The sequence below is a fragment of the Lutra lutra genome, chromosome 10 (genome assembly GCF_902655055.1).
Source record: "Lutra lutra chromosome 10, mLutLut1.2, whole genome shotgun sequence".
Classification (NCBI taxonomy): domain Eukaryota; kingdom Metazoa; phylum Chordata; class Mammalia; order Carnivora; family Mustelidae; genus Lutra; species Lutra lutra.
In genome coordinates, this window is record NC_062287.1 from 57188917 (window position 1) to 57207137 (window position 18221).

At 36.6% G+C, this 18221-nt stretch overlaps 1 protein-coding gene across 1 annotated transcript in view; it reads left to right on the forward strand.

Annotated features, from left to right (window-relative positions):
- FCHSD2 (FCH and double SH3 domains 2) overlaps nt 1-18221 on the forward strand; it is a 297456-nt gene that overhangs the window by 220097 nt on the left and 59138 nt on the right. Inside the window, exon 9 of the mRNA XM_047690735.1 lies at nt 9479-9601. Coding sequence (XP_047546691.1) covers nt 9479-9601 — 123 coding nt within the window. The remainder of the gene's footprint in view (nt 1-9478; nt 9602-18221) is intronic.

Below are 18221 nucleotides of genomic sequence, written 5' to 3' on the forward strand. Positions count from 1 at the left end.
AACATGAGGAAATTCTAGATCTAAATTGGGATGCCAAAAATTCTTATGTTTGTAGCAGTCATATTTAGTCTCTGATATCTATATTTTTCTGGTTTATATACCTAAAGAGCTGAACTTCTGTAGTATTTTCTTCCAGAAGTCTTTTGATTTCCTCCATCAGGCCTTTTGACCCTCCAGTTCTCCTTGCTTCTAGCTAAAAACTTCTGCTTATAGTTTTTGCATAAATATAAAACAAAAACAGTTACCATTTAAATGCAAACAAATCTATAAATCAATAAAACTCAAACTGACAAAATAATTAAATTTGATAACTGATTAAGATTAGTAGAACCTAAATTGCCACTTGAAACATAAATTATGATACTATCTTCCAAGTTGTTTGGAATTCTCAGTGCCTATTCTACCATATGCCTATAATGACTCTTTTTCTCACATCACACCTTTTTGCTTTGTTAGTATAGCATTCACTGATGTCATTTGACCTCCATGTGTTGCAACTATATCATTTACATTTTAAGTTCAAGGTCATTTTAAGATTTGTTGTCATTAACCTAGGACCATTGGAGTAAAACTGCTTGGCATATTGATCATAAGCATAAGCACAGAAACCCCATGGCAATTGCCTAGTAAAAGGTAATCTTTCATGTTACTGGATTAAATTATATCATTTAAAAATTATTTATTAAAATGAAAACAAAAATGTAAATTCCCACAAAGAATCTGTGAACTGCAAGGATTGTGTGATTAAATCCTCTGCTTTCACTTTAAGGAAAACTCTAGTTTTGTCTATAGTATATGTGAGGAACAAAAGAGATTTGGAGCTACTGGGATAAGAACAGGGGCAAGAGATTCCCTAAAGCAGTATACTCAAGACAGTAGATCTTGACTCAAATCTCTTGACATGCTGCTTTAAGTTTGCCCAGGTATTTCACTCACCTTTATCACATTTTACTTGATTGTTGATTTTAGTGGGTTTGTTAGAAATGAAGATTAATGGTTAACAGTAGGGTAACATGGAAATTACTGGATGGCTGATGGACTTAAATATCTGTTCATGTATATTAAAACATGGTCAAAATGATGTATATTAAAACTTCCAAATCAAGTATTTGTGGAGTCTATGAAGCTTTTTGCAAAATTCTGGATTCCCTGAAACACTGAGATAGAAACATAGCCACTAAACAAACAGACAGCAGGAGAACCTGGGTGGTTCAGTCAGTTAAGTGTCCAACTCTTGATTTCAGCTCCCATGATGATCTCCAGGCCCTGGGATTGAGCCCTGTTTCAGACTCCATACTCATAGGGAGTCTGCTTGTCCCTCTGTCCATCCCCCCACTTGTGCTTGCTCTCTTTCTCTGTCTCTCTCTCAAATAAATAAAATCTTTAAAAATAAACCGCAGCAACAATAAATCCTGGGGATTTCCAGAATTGCCATACTACATTACGTTAAATGTCCAGTTCTTTAAAAATTATGAAATGTGCAAAGAAACAGTATAGTTTAGTATAGCAGTATACAATATAGAAGTATACAGTATACAGTATAGAAAAGTATAGCCCTTACAGAGGACTAAAAGGAGTCAATAGAAACTAACCCCAAAGAAGCAATACATTGGACTTTCTAGAAAAAGATTTTAAATCACCTCTTTTTAATATGTATAAAGAGCGAAAGGAAACCATAAAGCTGAAGAACTAAAGGAAATTATGAGAACAATGTCCCAACAAAGAGAATATCAACAAAGATAAATTATAACAAGAAACGAAATAGAAATTCTGGTGTTAAAAAGTACAATAACTGAGGGGCCCCTGGGTGGCTCAGTGGTTAAAGCCTCTGCCTTCGGCTCAGGTCATGATCTCAGGGTCCTGGGATCGAGTCCCACATCGGGCTCTCTGTTCAGCAGGGAGCCTGCCTCCTCCTCCTGTCTCTCTCTCTGCCTGCCTCTCTGCCTACTTGTGATCTGTCTGTCAAATAAATTAAAAAAAAAAAAGCAAAAAAAAAGTACAATAACTGAAATAAAAATACACTAGAAGGGTTCAGCAGCAAAGGCAAGCTGCAGAAGGAAAAATCCATGAATTTAAGGTCAGACAATTGAGATTAGCCAGTCTGAAAAAGGAATTCTGATTTAAAAGATAACACATAGGGGCGCCTCGGTGGCTCAGTGGGTTAAAGCCTCTGCCTTCGGCTCAGGTCATCATCTCAGGGTCCTGGGATCGAGCCCCCACAATGGGCTCTCTGCTCAGCAGGGAGCCTGCTTCCTCCTCTCTCTGCCTGCTTCTCTGCCTACTTGTGATCTCTGTCTGTCAAATAAATAAATAAAATCTTTAAAAAAAAACATGTAAAGATATACTTGTAGGACAGTAATGGCACAGAGGAGGGAGAGAGTAGAGCTATGTAGGACCAGCGTTTGTATGCTGTTGGAATTAAGTTTACATTAATCCAGTTTGCTTTAAATTAAGATGTTAATTGTAGTTTCCAAGTAGCCACTATGAAATAACTCCAAAAAATACATAATAAAAGAAACATCAAGGGAATTAGAATGTTATGCTTGAAAATGCCTATTTTACAGATCTCATGAGGAGATACTGTTATCATCTCTTTATTTTTGAAATGGGGAGACTGAGGCCCAGAGAGGTTATACTGTTTATATAATAGAATCAAAACTGAAAACCAAGTCTGTCACAAAAATCCCTACTATAGGTCCTATAAAGGAAATAAATGAAAATCTTGGGCAGAACATAGAAATGGTTAAGCTTTATTATTTTAATATCCATGTTTTACAGGTACTATATTCTTTTGACTCCAGGTCAGGAATTTAAAGCTCGGGAAGTTTCAGTGTTTTCCTAGAGTAGCATTTTAGTAAGCGGTAAAGCTGGATTTGAATGCAAGTGTATATGGCTCAAAGCTTTCTGTCGGACCATGCTGCTTTCACATTGCAACCTAAATATCGTGATGGTTTTAGCACACTTACCACCAGTTATGCATGCTAGTAAATAACTCAACAGGACAACACAAATATTAGAGAAAAGCAGTACTGAATTTTTCTTTCCTGAAGTTTTGTAATTCACAGATGGGAACTTTCTTATTTGTTTCCTCTTTCACAGAACCTGGAATAACTCAGTGCTTTTAAACAAAACAATCTGGGTGATCTGTTTCTAGTTTTACTTTACTCAGTTTTACACCTGAGTACTACTTTACTTTACATCAATTGTTGTATTCATCCATGTGTTAAAATATTTACAAGGATACAGATGCAGCCCAGCACTTGTTTTTATCTTAATTAAGAAAAATTTTTTTTATTGAAGTATAGTTGACACACAGTGTTTTCATTGTTTCCAGGTGTACAACACAGTGATCGGCCAACTGCCGTGCTCACCACAAGTGTCCCTGCTATATGTCATCATGCAACATTATTATAAGACCATTGACTATATTCCCTGTGCTGCACCTTTCATTCCCATGACTTCTTCAATCTCTCTAAATTTGTAAAAATCTACTTGCTCTGATTCTGGTTATGTGTAGCTGGGGTCTTCTCAGAAATACAAACAAATGCAGGCAGGCAGTCATTGTTCTCTTCCATCAGCAAAAGAGGACTATAAAATTTCATGATTTAATTCTAAGAGAGTTCATATTTATCATCATCTTGGTATTTATATCCTTGACTATTATCAGAGACTATTTCAGAATGCCCATTCTCTTCGAAGAATTTGCCTTTCTAGGCTGCATTAAGGAAATTCAGGAGATTTCAACATAACTGTATGACTAGAGAATCTGTGCCCTTCCTGGATCTAAATAAGGAGGCTACTGTTTAAAGTTCTCACTGTGAGGGAACATTGCATCAAATGCTTAGAAAAATGACACATTTTCTTTCTCCTAACTCCTAATTCAGCATAATTTTCCTTTCAGGTTCCAGGAAATTTACTTCCTTGTTTAAAAAAAAAAAAAAGTTCAGCAAAACATCCTTGTATTTTAAATTTCTGATTTTTTCTTTCAAGATATCCCAACTATTTATTTATTTATTTATTTATTTATTTATTTACTATTTTGAAATGTACCTACTATTATGAGTTTGGAACCCAAACTCAACTGATTTTAGAGATCAAGTTGGTCAAATGAGTAAAGAGGACAGGGATAATAATGTATAAGGAACATGTCCTTTGGTAACAGAAAGGAACATGGCTGCTTAAAGGCATTCAAATTCAGTTTTTTAAGTTAAAAGCTGCTAGACCATTAAAACATGTTGCTGATCAAAGGCCTGTGGTTTCTCAAGTGAGACATTACAGACTTCTTCCCTTAGCAATTTGTATCAAATAGTTTTTTTGAACTTTGACTAGATTTAAAACACATATTTGGTTGGGTTACCTACCAAGTTTTTGCATAGTGGAGACCACTAAGGAGCTCATTCTGCCAGGTTAACTCATATTTGTATAAACCCCAAAAGAATGCCTCTCCTGCCATTTCTGAGGAAATACGTGAATTCCACTTTATCATTGTAATTACCATTACAAAATTTGTGACTCTTCACACGGCTCTCTGTAGTAATCGAAGATTGTGCATGTGTGCTCATTTGAAAATGACCAAACAAGCGTACTTAGAACATTCTTGTGCCTTGCTCATTAAATGCTGGACAGGGTTCGGATGCATCTTCACCATGCATGCCCTCGTTGTGACACATTTGCCATTTATTGAAAGTTTTGAGTAGTTCTTAACTTTGAGTTTTCAAGAAATACATGTATAGCTGGGCACTTGGGTGGCTCAGTCCATGTTAAGCCTCTGACTTTGGCTCAGGGCATGATCTCAGGGTCCTGGGATGGAGCCCTGCGTCAGCCCAGCAGGAAGTCTGCTTCTCCCTTTCCCTCTCTTTTGCCCCTGCTCATGCTTGTGTTGCACTCTTTCTCAAATACATAAATAAAATCTTAAAAAAAAAGAAATACATGTTCCTTTTGGAATGTATTTGTGATTCGGTAATAAAAATTATCTACTTCAAACTTCTATTTTTGTTTAATTGAAGAGAACTAGGAATATAGGACAAGCTATTTAGTTATTACTTGTAGTTAATTGCCTAGATGAATCAAAGTTTTTGTTACGACTTTCAAAAGAAATAATTTAGATAGTATGGCCAATACAAGCTACAGTTATTATTCATTACCCTTTAATGAGGAGTCTCTTAATTGCAAATAACAGAGACAACTCAAAGTAGCTTGACCAAAGTGGGAATTTGTTGGCTCCGGTAGCCAATCATAGAAGGGGTAAGGGGATGCTTACTCAGAAACTACCCAATCCAAGGACACTCCCTGTCCCTCCCTTCTGCCCCCTATTCCCAGCTTCTCTCTGCCAAATTTCTCATCACTGCTTTTCCTTGTGAGTTGGTATAAATCTCTTCTACTGAAGATAGACTTTCTCTATTTGGTAGGAAGAATAGCCATTTGGTGGTAAAGAATAGGCTATCTTGGACTCAGTTTCCATCCCAAGGATCACCTACTTTAGGTCAAATGTCATTAGTAAATGTTAGATGCCTGTGTCAGCCATCATTATCACTATTTGAATGGAGAGAAGTTGGGGGGTGGGAGGAGAACATTCTAAGCCAAGAGAATAACTTAATTTGAAATGTGAAAGTAAATATCATTTTCTAATGTGGCTCAGTGTGGTTGGGATGTAGAGTACAATGCAGACAACAGTGATGAGAGATGGTGCTTACAGAGGTAGTTTGGACTAGATTGTAAAGGGCCATAGATAACAGTTAAGAATTTTGACTTTTCAAAAAATACAGTGGGAGCCATTGAATATAAAATTATGACATCACTTTTTTTCCACATCTGATATTTAATCTTTCTTTTTATTTTTTAATGGAAAATAGCCAATGCATACTGCAATAAAAAGAGTTACATAATAACTCCAGTGTACACATTACCTAGCTTTAACAGTTACCAATATATGACCAATCCACTGAAGACTTTTAAGGAAGGCAAGAAAGGAGATTAACATTGTGCCACTTCCTTTTGTTTAATCTTCACAATGTGCCTTTGGAGTATATAGTATTCCCACTTCTCTAATTACAAATGAGAAAACCATCCAAATGAGGAATGAAGTAGCAGTGCTGGCCTTCTAACCCACATCCAACTTACTTCTGAACTCAGGTTCTTCCCCACGCTACAGCATGCTGCCTCTAATTCTGATGTTGGCATGATTTTGTTGAAGAGACAGCTGCTGATCTGCCCTCCTGCTGTGTTGGGGCTGTTCACCCTATTCAGGATGGTAGACTTCTCTGCTCTAGCCACTCTTCCTCCTCCAGGGTCACCAGGATCTAAGTCTACATAATTGCTCAACCTAATCAGCTGAAGTAACTATTTAGTCCGGCGATTCTCACAGTATGGTCCCCAGACTGGCAACAGTTGTTAGAAAATAAAAATTCTCAGCCCCCCATCCCCACCCCCATCCAGCCTACTGAATCAGAAATTCAGAGGCTAGGAGCTCATGATGCCTGTATTGCCATTTGCTGTGTGGGGTTTTTGTTTTTGTTTTTTTCCTATTTGCTGTGTTTAAATAAAATGCCTCATTTGTTTCCTGCAAATATGAAGTTAAGACAACCTACCAAGAGCATTTCTAAGACAAAACCATATTAGAAGAATTTATATGTTTCTTTTTTAGCAGGTTCATGAAAAGCATGTCCTAAGTTAGGAATTCTTATTCAGACAACACCAGCAGTCTCACTGGGGTTGTTACATAACTTCATGGAAAGGAATTTTAAGGAATTTATACAGCCTATATTTAAAGTGCTTGATGGTGCCATCTGGTGGTGTAAGCACTATAGAACATGCAGCTCTGTTACTCTGCTTTGGGGATAGAATGTGAGTATTTTTTTTAAATCAGTTTTATAGGGCACCTGAGTGGCTCAGTTGATTAAGCAACTGCTTTTGGCTCAGGTCATGATCCTGGAGTCCTGGGATAGAGTCCCACATCAGGCTCCCTGCTTGGTGGCAAGTCTGTTTCTCCCTCTGACCTGTCCCTTCTCATGCTCTCTCTCTCATTCTCTCTCTCTCTCAAATAAACAATCTTTTAAAAAATTAGTTTTATAGGGGCGCCTGGGTGGCTCAGTCAGTTAAGCATCCAACTTTAGGTTTCGGCTCAGGTCACAATCTCAGGGTCGTGAGATCAAGCCCCGCATAGGGCCCCATGCTCAGCATAGGGCTCCATGCCCAAGCCGTCTGTTTGGATATTCTCTCCCTCTGACCCTTCCCCCACTCGCATGGATGCACGCTTGCACTCTCTCTCTAATAAATAAATCTTTTAAAAAATCTGTTTTATAGTAAAAGTTTAATAGAATAGCCAAACATAAGATGTACAAAGAATTTATCTACTATAAAACCTCCATTGAGGATTCTTAGATATGATACCAAAATATAAGCAGCAAAAGAAAAATAGCTAAATTAGGCTTCATCAGAATAAGAACTTTTGTGCATCAGAGGACACTATCGAGAAAGTGAAAAAGCCCACAAAATAGGAGAACATATTTGGAAGTCATACATCTCATAAATATACGTATCCAAATATATGAAGTACAATTACAATTCCACAACAAAAAGACAAACAACCCAATTAGAAATGAGTGAAAGACTTGAATAGACATTTCTCCAAGGACAATAAACATATGGCCAATAAGCACATGAAAAGATACTTAACATTATTAGTCATTAGATAAATGCAAGTCAAAACCACAATGAGATACTGCTAAGATGGCTTGAATAATTTTTTAAAAAGAAACAGAAAATAAAAAGTGTTGAAGAAGATTTAGAGAAATTAGAACCTTCATACATTGCTAATGGGGGTGTAAAATGGTGCAGCTACTGTAAAAAAGTTTGGCAATTCCTCAAATAGTTAGACGTGGAATTACCATAGGACCCAACAATTCCACAAGTAGGCATATACCCCAGAAAATTGGAAACAGATGTTCAAATAAAAACTTCTACATAAATGTTCATAGCACCATTATCCATAATGGCCGAAAAGTGGAAACAACCCAAATGGCCATAAGCCAATGAATGAATAAACAGAATGTGGTATATCCGTACAACGGAATATTATTTGGCCATAAAAGAAATGAACTATTAATACAATGATGAACTTTGAAAACATTATGCTACATGACAGAGGCAAGCACAAAATGACATATGTTCTATGATTCTATTTATATTAAATGTCTAGAATAGGTGAATCCATAGAAATAGAAAGATTAGTGGTTGCCCTAAGTGGGGATATGGGGGGACATGGCAGTCACCACCCAATGGATATTGGGAGATTTCTTTTGGGGCAATGCAAATGTGCTGGAATTAGGTAATAGTGATGGTTGTACAATATTGTGAATGTACTAAAAGCAAAGGAATAGTATACTTTAAAATAGCTGAGATGGTGGATTTTATATTGTACAAATTTTACCTTAATTTTTAAGAAGACCTCCATTGATCGGCAAGAGTCCAGAACCTTTTTAGATGATGATGGTGATGATTATGATGATGATGATAGATATATTTTGCCCATAGTTGTTGCTAATATGTATGCTACTGGTTCTACTTTTTTTAACATTAAATTATTTATTTATGCTTTTGTAACTATAGTTAACACAGTTTTTTGTTGCCATGTATATTTTAGTCATTATACATGATGGTGGGTTTTCTTTTTTTTTTTTTTTCTTTTAATTTCAGTGAGTCCTACTCTAAATGCTTAAAGAGTATTTAAAACTCCTCAGAGACATTTCATTGGTATTTCTTCCCCAAGACTGTACCTGCAATTCACTTTTTTAAAACTATTTCTATTGTTTTTTTTCTCTGACTGCCCTACAGTAAGAATATACTAATTTTTAATCCTACCAACAATGGAAGAGGAAAAATGGAGGAGATTAGGGGCGCCTGGGTGGCTCAGTTGGTTAAGCATCTTCCTTCAGCTCAGGTCATGATCCTGCGGTCCTGGGATGGAGCCCCATGTCAGGGTCCCTGCTTCCCTTTCTCTCATTCAGCCACTCCCCCTGCTTGCACTCTCTTGCTTTCTCTCTGTCAAATAAATAAATGAAATCTTAAAAATGGAGGAGATTAATGTTTGCATTGTCTACTCTCTTTCAGGCACTCTGCCTGGATCCTTTCACATCCATTGTTTCATTCAACTCCCACACATACTGTGTTATAAAGTGACAACAGTTGTTGACAGAGTTAATAAACAAAGATCAGAACCTAGCCACTTTGTCTCCAAGTTTTGTTCTGTTCCCACAGCCTTACCAATATTGAATTTTCTCTTTTTTAGTTCCTATTCATTAGATAGATTCAACATTCTCCCAGGTGATTGTTTACTGTTTACATGTTCACATTCATAATAATCTTTATCTTTTGTCCACTCATTATTAATGGATTTTAAACTGAATCTATCTTGTGAACACTAGGTATTACATATCAGAGCTTTGTCATAATTTTTTGGCTTTTGTTTACTGTTTTACAGGCTCTTGATGGAAATGTGTATGATCACCTGAAGGATTATTTAATAGCCTTCAGTCGAACTGAACTAGAGACATGCCAAGCTGTGCAGAACACATTCCAATTTTTATTAGAAACCTCCAGCAAGGTAAGCTACCTTTAATGTAATATGTGGTATTATCCATTTTAGAACCTAAAATGTTTCGTATATAAATAAAATGAAGGTACCAGTACATTAAAAGAATGCTTTTAAAGGGCAAATTTCTTAGAAACAGTATTCCTTCTAACAAAGTTGGAAGGTGTTCTCTTCTCCTTGACGAGTTGGCACAATGTGGCAAAAAGGGAGGTAATGATACAAGTTAGATCAGGACATGAGTCTGCTGCCATGTATGTTGCTTTTGAGAAGAAATGATTTAAAGAGTTTTACCTTCCACTCAAAATAATTTTTGAATGCACTCAACTCATGGGGGGACAACAAGATCATGTCTCAATGCAAAGAATAATAAAAGGGCACAAAAGGAAAAGTAACATTTTGTAATCATTAAAGAAGTGAATAATCTTGTTTTTTTTTTTAAATTAACCTTCCTTTTATATGCTGTCATTCTCTGATAGTAATCTTTTTATTCGAAAGTATTGAGATCTAGCAGGTTTGCTGGCATGTTCACACTGTGTGCAGAGAAAACAAACAAAATTGTTTGAATTCCTTGGGATCTGACAGATTAAGATTTTTTGCAACAGAAAAACTATCCTTTTGAAGATAAATTGTTCTTGTGATTAATAATGTTATCTTTATTCCGATAAATGCATAGCAAATATCTCCTGACTGAATGCATGCATTTGTAAAAATATATTCATTTTATAATGACTATTTTTGAAGATCAGTTCGGTCCTCTTTTTTGGGAGGGGAAGCAGGAACTGGCTAATACCTTAAGATATTGTTTGGAAAAGAATCAAGGTTTCTTAAGAAGAGTCATAGACTCTTCTTAAACACTTCATTATGTATGTATTCTTGTTTTCAGTGTACCATAGCTCTAATTCTATTTTTTAAAAACATTCAAAATATAAAGTTAATATGGAAATATAAAGATCACTAGTCTGGTGCTTTGAAATCCTGTCATACTTCTATTTTCCTTTATTTTTACTCTCCAGAACCTAATACAAGATATAAAGGGATTGATGCATGGAAAGAAGGCTGGGCAGAAAGATGGATAGTTATGTGAAAGCAGATGTAGAAAAATGTTACTTAGGGGTACCGGTGCAGCTCAAAGTTAAGTGTCTGCCTTCAGCTCAAGTGTTGGTCCCAGACTCCTGGGATCAAGTACCACATCGGGCTCTCTGCTCAGCAGGGAGTCGGCTTCTCCCTCACCCTCTGCCCCTCCTTCTGCTGTTCCCCCTGCTTGTTTGTGCGAACGGGCTTTCTCTCTCTCTCTCTCTCTCAAGTAAATAAAATCTTTAAAGAAAAGAGAGAGAGTAAAGAAAACTATCAATTGAAGAATCTAGGCAGTGGGTATATAGGTGTTTCCATACAGTTCTTTTTATTTTAATGTTATGTACATTTGACATTTATTTTCCATAAGATAATGTTAGAGGAAAGAGTCTATAAAAACATCTTGGCTTTGTTCCATTTATGGAGTGGTTGGTTTTTGACTAGTGACCAAATGGTTTATATTTATTGGTCCATTCAGAGTTTCTTTTCCTTTTTTAGCACGTTTTAGTAACTTATACTTTCCTCGACGATCATCCATTTCATTTATCAAATTTGATGGTGTATATTTGTGTATAAACTTGTGTGCCTCTACAGTTGTTTCCTTTTTCATTTCTAATATTGTTTGTACTTTCTCTCATGTTGATCAGATTTACCAGTCTATTTTGTTAATCTCTTTTAAGAGTCAGCTTTTGTTCTGTTTCTCCATGTTGTTTATTTCTTTAATTTCTGCCTATTTATTATTTCCTTCTACTTTATTGCAGCTTATGTGCTTATTTTTTTCAGGCATGTTTTGTATTAGATCCTGTTTTAGTCTTTCTTGTTTTCAGGTAATTTAAAACTATTTAGGGCTGATTGTTGTTTCTACATGTTTTTCCACCTTGTTAACCCATGAATTATTTAAGAAATGAGTTTTCCCAGTTTTCATTCAGTGGGAGTATGTAGTGGGGTAACGTTTTTCATTTCTAATTTTATTAGAAATTATTTTTGTTTTTATTTTATTACATTCTAATTTTATCAGAGAGATTGTCCTCTGACAAAACTGTCTAAGATCTCTTTTTCTGAGAATAAGTTAGATTGGATATAGTTTATAAAGCTGGTAAGTGTATAGTCTTAAAAAAATAACTAATATTTTACATGGCACTTAATTTTCTGGGAGTTTTTAGCACATCCTTTGAGGTTGGTACTCTGATGCCCATTACATAGCATGGAAAATGGACTCAGGACACTTATGTGGCTGCCTGAGGTTGCACACTCACATGTAGCATTTTTCTGTGCTCTACTACTCTACTATGTTATCTCTCTAACTTGTATTATTTACACAGAAAATGAATTTAAAATGTATAAACTGATTTGGACACATAAAGAGATAAGCTTTCATTTTCCTCTGCAGTGACTTGTATGAACATTTTGCTCCCCAGGGATAAGGAATAAATGAGATACTCTTCTGTTTAGATTGCAAGTAAGAATGATGTAACTAGGGGAGATGAGCCCTTTTGTTCCAAATACCAGAAGGGCTCATAACTTTGTTTTATTCCATGTGCTTTTCTGTTACAAAGAATTTGTTACGCTATTCTTATTATACTGCTAAAAGAAACACAGTGATCTGATAACCCAGAGAGAAGTTTGAAACTCTAGGTTTTAACCTCTACCATTATTACTTTGTCTTCTTGAGGAAGGAGTTTATTCCCCCCCTCCCCCACCATATCTAAATTGTAACTGTATGTATTCTCAAAAATACTTTGGGGGTAATCCATACTGACACACTGTAGCTGTTACAGTGTTCTCTGTATCTTTCATCCCCTGAAGGGAAACACCTGGCCCTAGGAGCTTTTTTTAATTTTAATTATTTATGAAGCTTGCTTTTCTCCTTAATATTTTATGAAATGCTTTGTATATGTAACTGAAGCAGATGTTGTCATAAATATTTTCTCTAGGATAGTAACTCCAAGATAGTTCTGCTGGTCTTTAGAGTTCATTCATGTGTGCTTGCTTTCTGTCTGCATAAGAAAACTCCTACTAATTAGTAACATAGCTCTTTAAACAATTCAGAAAACGGAAGTGTTTTTCTATATTTCTTTGGAAATGAAATTGTCTATTATTGCCGTTCTTAACACTTTGAAGGCTAAAAGCAAAAAAGTAAGCTTAATAAAATGAAGGGGGAAACTACATGATCCTCTCAAAAAAACACAGTGGGGGAAAAAAAAGACACGGAAAAGCATTTGACAAAATTAAACATTCTTTTATGATAAAAACACAAATTAGGAATGGAAGGGAACTTCCTTAACAGATAGAAGGGATTTATGAAAAACCTTTGGTTAATATCAGGCTCAGTGGTAAAAATCTGAAAGCTTTCCCTCCTGAGATAAGAAACAAGACAAAGATGCCCATTTTCCCCACTGTACTGGAAGTCCTAGTCAGATCATTTAGTCAAGGGAAAAAAAAAAAAAATGGGGCACCTGGATGGCTTGTTGGTTGATCATCTAACTAGCTCAGATCATGATAGGGGGTCTGGGATTGAGCCCTGTGTCTGGCTCCATGCCCAGCAGGGAGTCTGTTTCTCCTTCTCCCTCTGCCCCTCTCCTTTTCTCTGCTTGTGCTTGCTTGAGCATGCGCTCCCTCTCTCTCAAATAAATGAGTAAAATCTTAAAAAAAAAAAAAAAAGAAGGCATCCAAATTAAAAGGGAAGAAGTAAAATTATCTGTATTTGCAGATGACATAAATAGAAAATACTATAGAAACCACACAAAAAAAATACTAGAGCTGATAAATGAATTCAGCAAAAGTTACAGGTATAAGATCAAAACACAAAAATCAGTTGTGTTTTGGGGCACCTGGTGGCTCAGTGGGTTAAGGCCTCTGGTGGCTCAGTGGGTTAAGGCCTCTGCTTTTAGCTCAGGTCATGATCCCAGCATCATGGGATCGAGTCCCACATCGGGCTCTCTGCTCATCGGGGAGCCTGCTTCCTCCTCCTCTCTCTCTCTGCCTGCCTCTCTGCCTACCTGTGATCTCTGTCAAATAAATAAATAAAATCTTAAAAAAATAATAAAAATAAATCAGTTGTGTTTTTATACTCCCATCAATGAATAAACCAAAAGAAAATTAAGAAAACAATTCCAACTGTGATAGTATCTGAAGAATAAAATACCACAAATAAATTTAAATAATGGATTGAAAGACTTGTACATTTAGAAACTAAAAAACATTGCTGAAAGAAATGAAAAAGGACCTAAATAAATGGAAATAATAAATATTTATGAATTGAAAGATTTCATATTACTAATATTGCAGTATTCCCTAAAGCATTCTATAGATTCAGTCATTCCCTATCAAATTTTCAATAGCCTTTTTTGCAGAAATGGAAAAGCCAGTCCTGAGACTCATGTGGAACTCTAAGGGGCCCTCAATAGCCAAAAACAACATTGAAAACAAAACAAAGTTGAAGGTCTCACACTTCCCAGTTTCAAAGCTTACTGCAAAATTAATCAAAATAGTGTGGTACTAGCAAAAGGATAGACACAGAGACCAATGAAATAGAATCAAGAGCCCAAAATAAGCCCAAACATCTGTTGGCCAGTTGATGTTCATCAGGGTTTCCAAGGCCATTTAGTGAAGAAAGTCTTTTCAACAAAAGGTGCTGAGACAACAGGATAACCACATGCAGAGAGTGAAGTTGACCCCCTGCCTCACTCCAAATACAAAAATTAATTCAAAGGGTACCTGGGTGGCTCAATCAGTTAAACATCTGCCTTCGGCTCAGGTCATGATCCCAGGGTCCTGGGATGGAGCCCTGCCTCAGGTTCCCTGCTCTGCTTCTCCCTCTCCCTCTGCCACTCCCCCTGCCTGTGCGCTCGCTTGCTCGCTCTCTCTCTCTCTCTCTCTCTGTCAAATAAATAATCAAAATCTTAAAGAAAGGAAAAAAATTAACTTAAAATGAATCAATGACCTAAAACTATAGAAGAAAGCATAGAGGTAATATCTTTATGACCTTGGATTGGGAATAAGTTTTTAGTTTTAATATTATAACACAAGCAACCAAAGAAAAAAAGAGATAAGTGGACTTCTTCAAAGGAAAAACTTTTGTGTATCAAAGAACATTATCAAGAATATGGAATGGACAGCCCATGGGAGGGCAAAATTATTTATAATAATTACTATTTACTGTTTAGTATTTAAAATTATTTACAATCATTTGTCTAATAAGGTTTTAAAATCTAGAATATATAAGGAACTGTTACAACTCAACAAAAAGACAAATGACCCAACTTAAAAATGAGCAAAGGACCTGAATAGACATTTGTCTAAAGAAGATATACAGGGGCACCTGAGTAGTTCAGTGCATTAAGCGTCCAGCTCTTGGTTTCAGCTCAGGTCTTGATCTTACAGGTCATGAGACTGAGCCCTGTCTTTGGCTCCACATGAAGTGGGGAGTCTGCTTGTGATTCTCTCCCTCTTGCTCTGCCCTTCCCCCTGCTTGCTTGCTCACTCTCCCTCAAATAATCTTTAAAAAGAAAAAAAAAAAGATATACAAATGGCCAATAAGCACATAAAAAGATGTTTAACATAATTAGTCATTAGAGAAATGGAAATAAAAACCACAGTGAAATATCATTTTTTACCGACTGGGGTAGCTTTTTTTTTTTTTTTTTTTAAGATTTTATTTATTTATTTGACAGACAGAGATCACAAGTAGGCAGAGAGGCAGGCAGAGAGAGAGGGGAGGAAGCAGGCTCCCTGCAGAGCAGAGAGCCCGACGCGGGGCTCGATCCCAGGACCCTGGGATCATGACCTGAGCCGAAGGCAGAGGCTTTAACCCACTGAGCCACCCAGGTGCCCCATAAAAAGGAAATCTTAAAAAGACAGGTGCCCGGGTGCCTGGATGGCTCAGTCAGTTAAGCCGCTGACTCATGATTTTGGTTCATGTCATGATCTCAGGGTCATGAGATCAAGCCCTTGCTGAGCTCTGTGCTCAGCAGGGAGTCTGCTTGAGATCCCCTCTCTCCCTCTAGCTCTCCCCCTGCTTGTGCACTCTCTCTCTCTCTCTCTAATAAATAATATTTTTTTTAAAGCTGTGCTGCCTGAGTCCATCATATAATATTTGTGAAATAACATGTTAAAGAGCTGCACAACAGGTTCGTGGTTGCCAGAAATCAGGGATGAGAAGAGTGGATATAGCTACGACAGAGCAGCATAAGGGAGTCTGGGGGGTGGTTCAGTTAACCATCTGATTCAGGTGCTGGTTACAGGAAGCTACACATGTGATAAAATTGTATAGACCTCTACACACATACACCCAAATCAGTTAATATAAACGGTGAAATCTAAATAAGCTCTATCCTTTGTACCAAAGTTGATTTCCTGATTCTCATATTTGCTATAGTTATGCAAGATGCCAGCATTGGGAGGTACATAGGATCTCCTTGTGACTTCCTTTCAAAATAAAGTCTATGAGAAAAAGACCAGTGACTAACCTAGTACTTCTAGTGTCCAGATTTTGTTTTCTAAATACTCTCTCTTCTCATTTAGGGATGGGGGGAAAGAGACAAGGCTTTTAGGGAAAATAGGTGCAATTCTCCAGGTCTGGGGCATGAAATAGATCAACCTTAAATAATTTGTCATAATAGAAACCAAAGAAACCAGCAAAATTATCAGAAACTACTGGGTCATGTCAAAAGGACTCAGGATGCGCTCTTACTGGCCAAAGATGAGGTAATTTTAGCATCACTGATGGTAACTGCAGTGAACTAAAACACATTGAATATTTTTGAAGCAACATCTTCATAATAATAATTTATTAAAGTTATAATTAAGTATTCTTTGAAGGTTTCTAGGGAAACAACTCAGTTGGGAAACTAGATAATAAAAGGAAAGAATTAACTGTTTATTTTGCCTTCCTTATACAAACTATACCTCTAGGTAATTAAATAGTCACCTTGCAAAGTTCCTTTCATAAATTATTCCAGCTAAAATGAAAAGGGAATGATTGAATTCCTTGTTTAGAATAAGAAGACAAAGGAGAAAAAAAACTCTAGTTCTTGCATCCTCCAACAGATTTAGGCATTTATCATGATAGGCCTGTTACAGTAGTTTCGTAGGGCTACTATACAAATTACCATAAATTAGGTGGCTTAAAACAACAGAAATTTATTCCCTCTGAGTTCAGGAGTCCTGAAGTCGAAATCAAAGGATTGGCATAGCTACATGCCCTCAAACCATTGTAGGGAAGAATCAGTCCTTGGCTCTCCCAGCTTCTGGCGGCTTCAGGCATTCTTTCCCTTGTGGCCACATGACTCTGATCTCTGCTACCATGGTCACACTGGCTTTTCTTCTGTGTTATCTTCTGTGTGTCTTTTATACAGATTCTTATCATTGGATTTAGGGCCCATCAAGGGAATCTGGAATGATTTCAAAATCTTTAATCTAGTTACATCTGCAAAGATCCTTTTGCAAATGAGGTAACATAAACAGGTTCCGGGGCTTAGGACATGGACATACATTTTTAGGGGCCACTATTCAGGCCACTCTAGTGTTTAATATCATAAAAAAAGGGGTAAATCAGAGGCAAGCCTTCTCATGGAAGTAAACACCACCTTGCAAGAAACAAAGCAAAAAAAACCCTGAATGCAATCAAGCATCAACTTATAGGACATACAGAAAACAGAAAACTACAAGGATGCAGTCAACAAAATTCAGACTGTGGGAAATGCTACAGGACAAACACAGTTTTCTTCAGCAAACTGAAAGAGAGGAAAAAAGAGGTGGAAGAAAGAAGGAGCCTCTATATGAAAAGAAACCTAAGCAACATCATCCACCTGCACTGTGGGTGCCTTATTTTGATCCTGATCCGAAAAACTTAAAAATAATCAAACAATCAGGGAAACTTGAACACTTACTGGTTGTTTTATAAGCATTTATTGTGAATTTTAATATGGGTAGGGTTTTTAAAACAGTCCTTGTCTTTTAGATATCATACTGAAATATTTATGGATGAAAAGATATGTCTGAGACTTGCTTCAGTATAGTTGGGGGTGGAAGAGGCAGGTGGGTTTGTTGTCTCTACTTTTATATATGTTATAATGAAGTTAAAAATCTAAAAAGGTTGTAACTAGAGGGGTGATCCTCTTAGCTTTTTCTGCATGGTGATTAATGAGGCTCTTAGAGGTGTATCAAGAGTTTTCACAGCTTAAAACTGGAATCCAAGGAAAATAAAATGCACTTCCCTTTGAGAATACGTTTATTCAGCCAGCCTTGCCTGACAGAATTCTGCCAAGCTCTCCTCACCGTCTTTTGTTTCTCCTAGTACCCTCTACATACTTCCACAGTGTATTTAATTGTGTACTGTCTGGTTCTCCCACTTTCCAGATTATAAATTCCTTGAAGATGCTAACCTTGTTTCATCTTTATTCATCTATATATTACCCTCACCTCTGCATTTAACACTGGGCTTGGTAAGCTCTCTCAGTAAATGGTTGTTGAATGGGCAGTAGGGAACTGGGTTTGTGCTGATAAATAAAATGTAAAATATAACCCCTCCTTTCTCTATCTCTTCAATAAACTCTTTTTC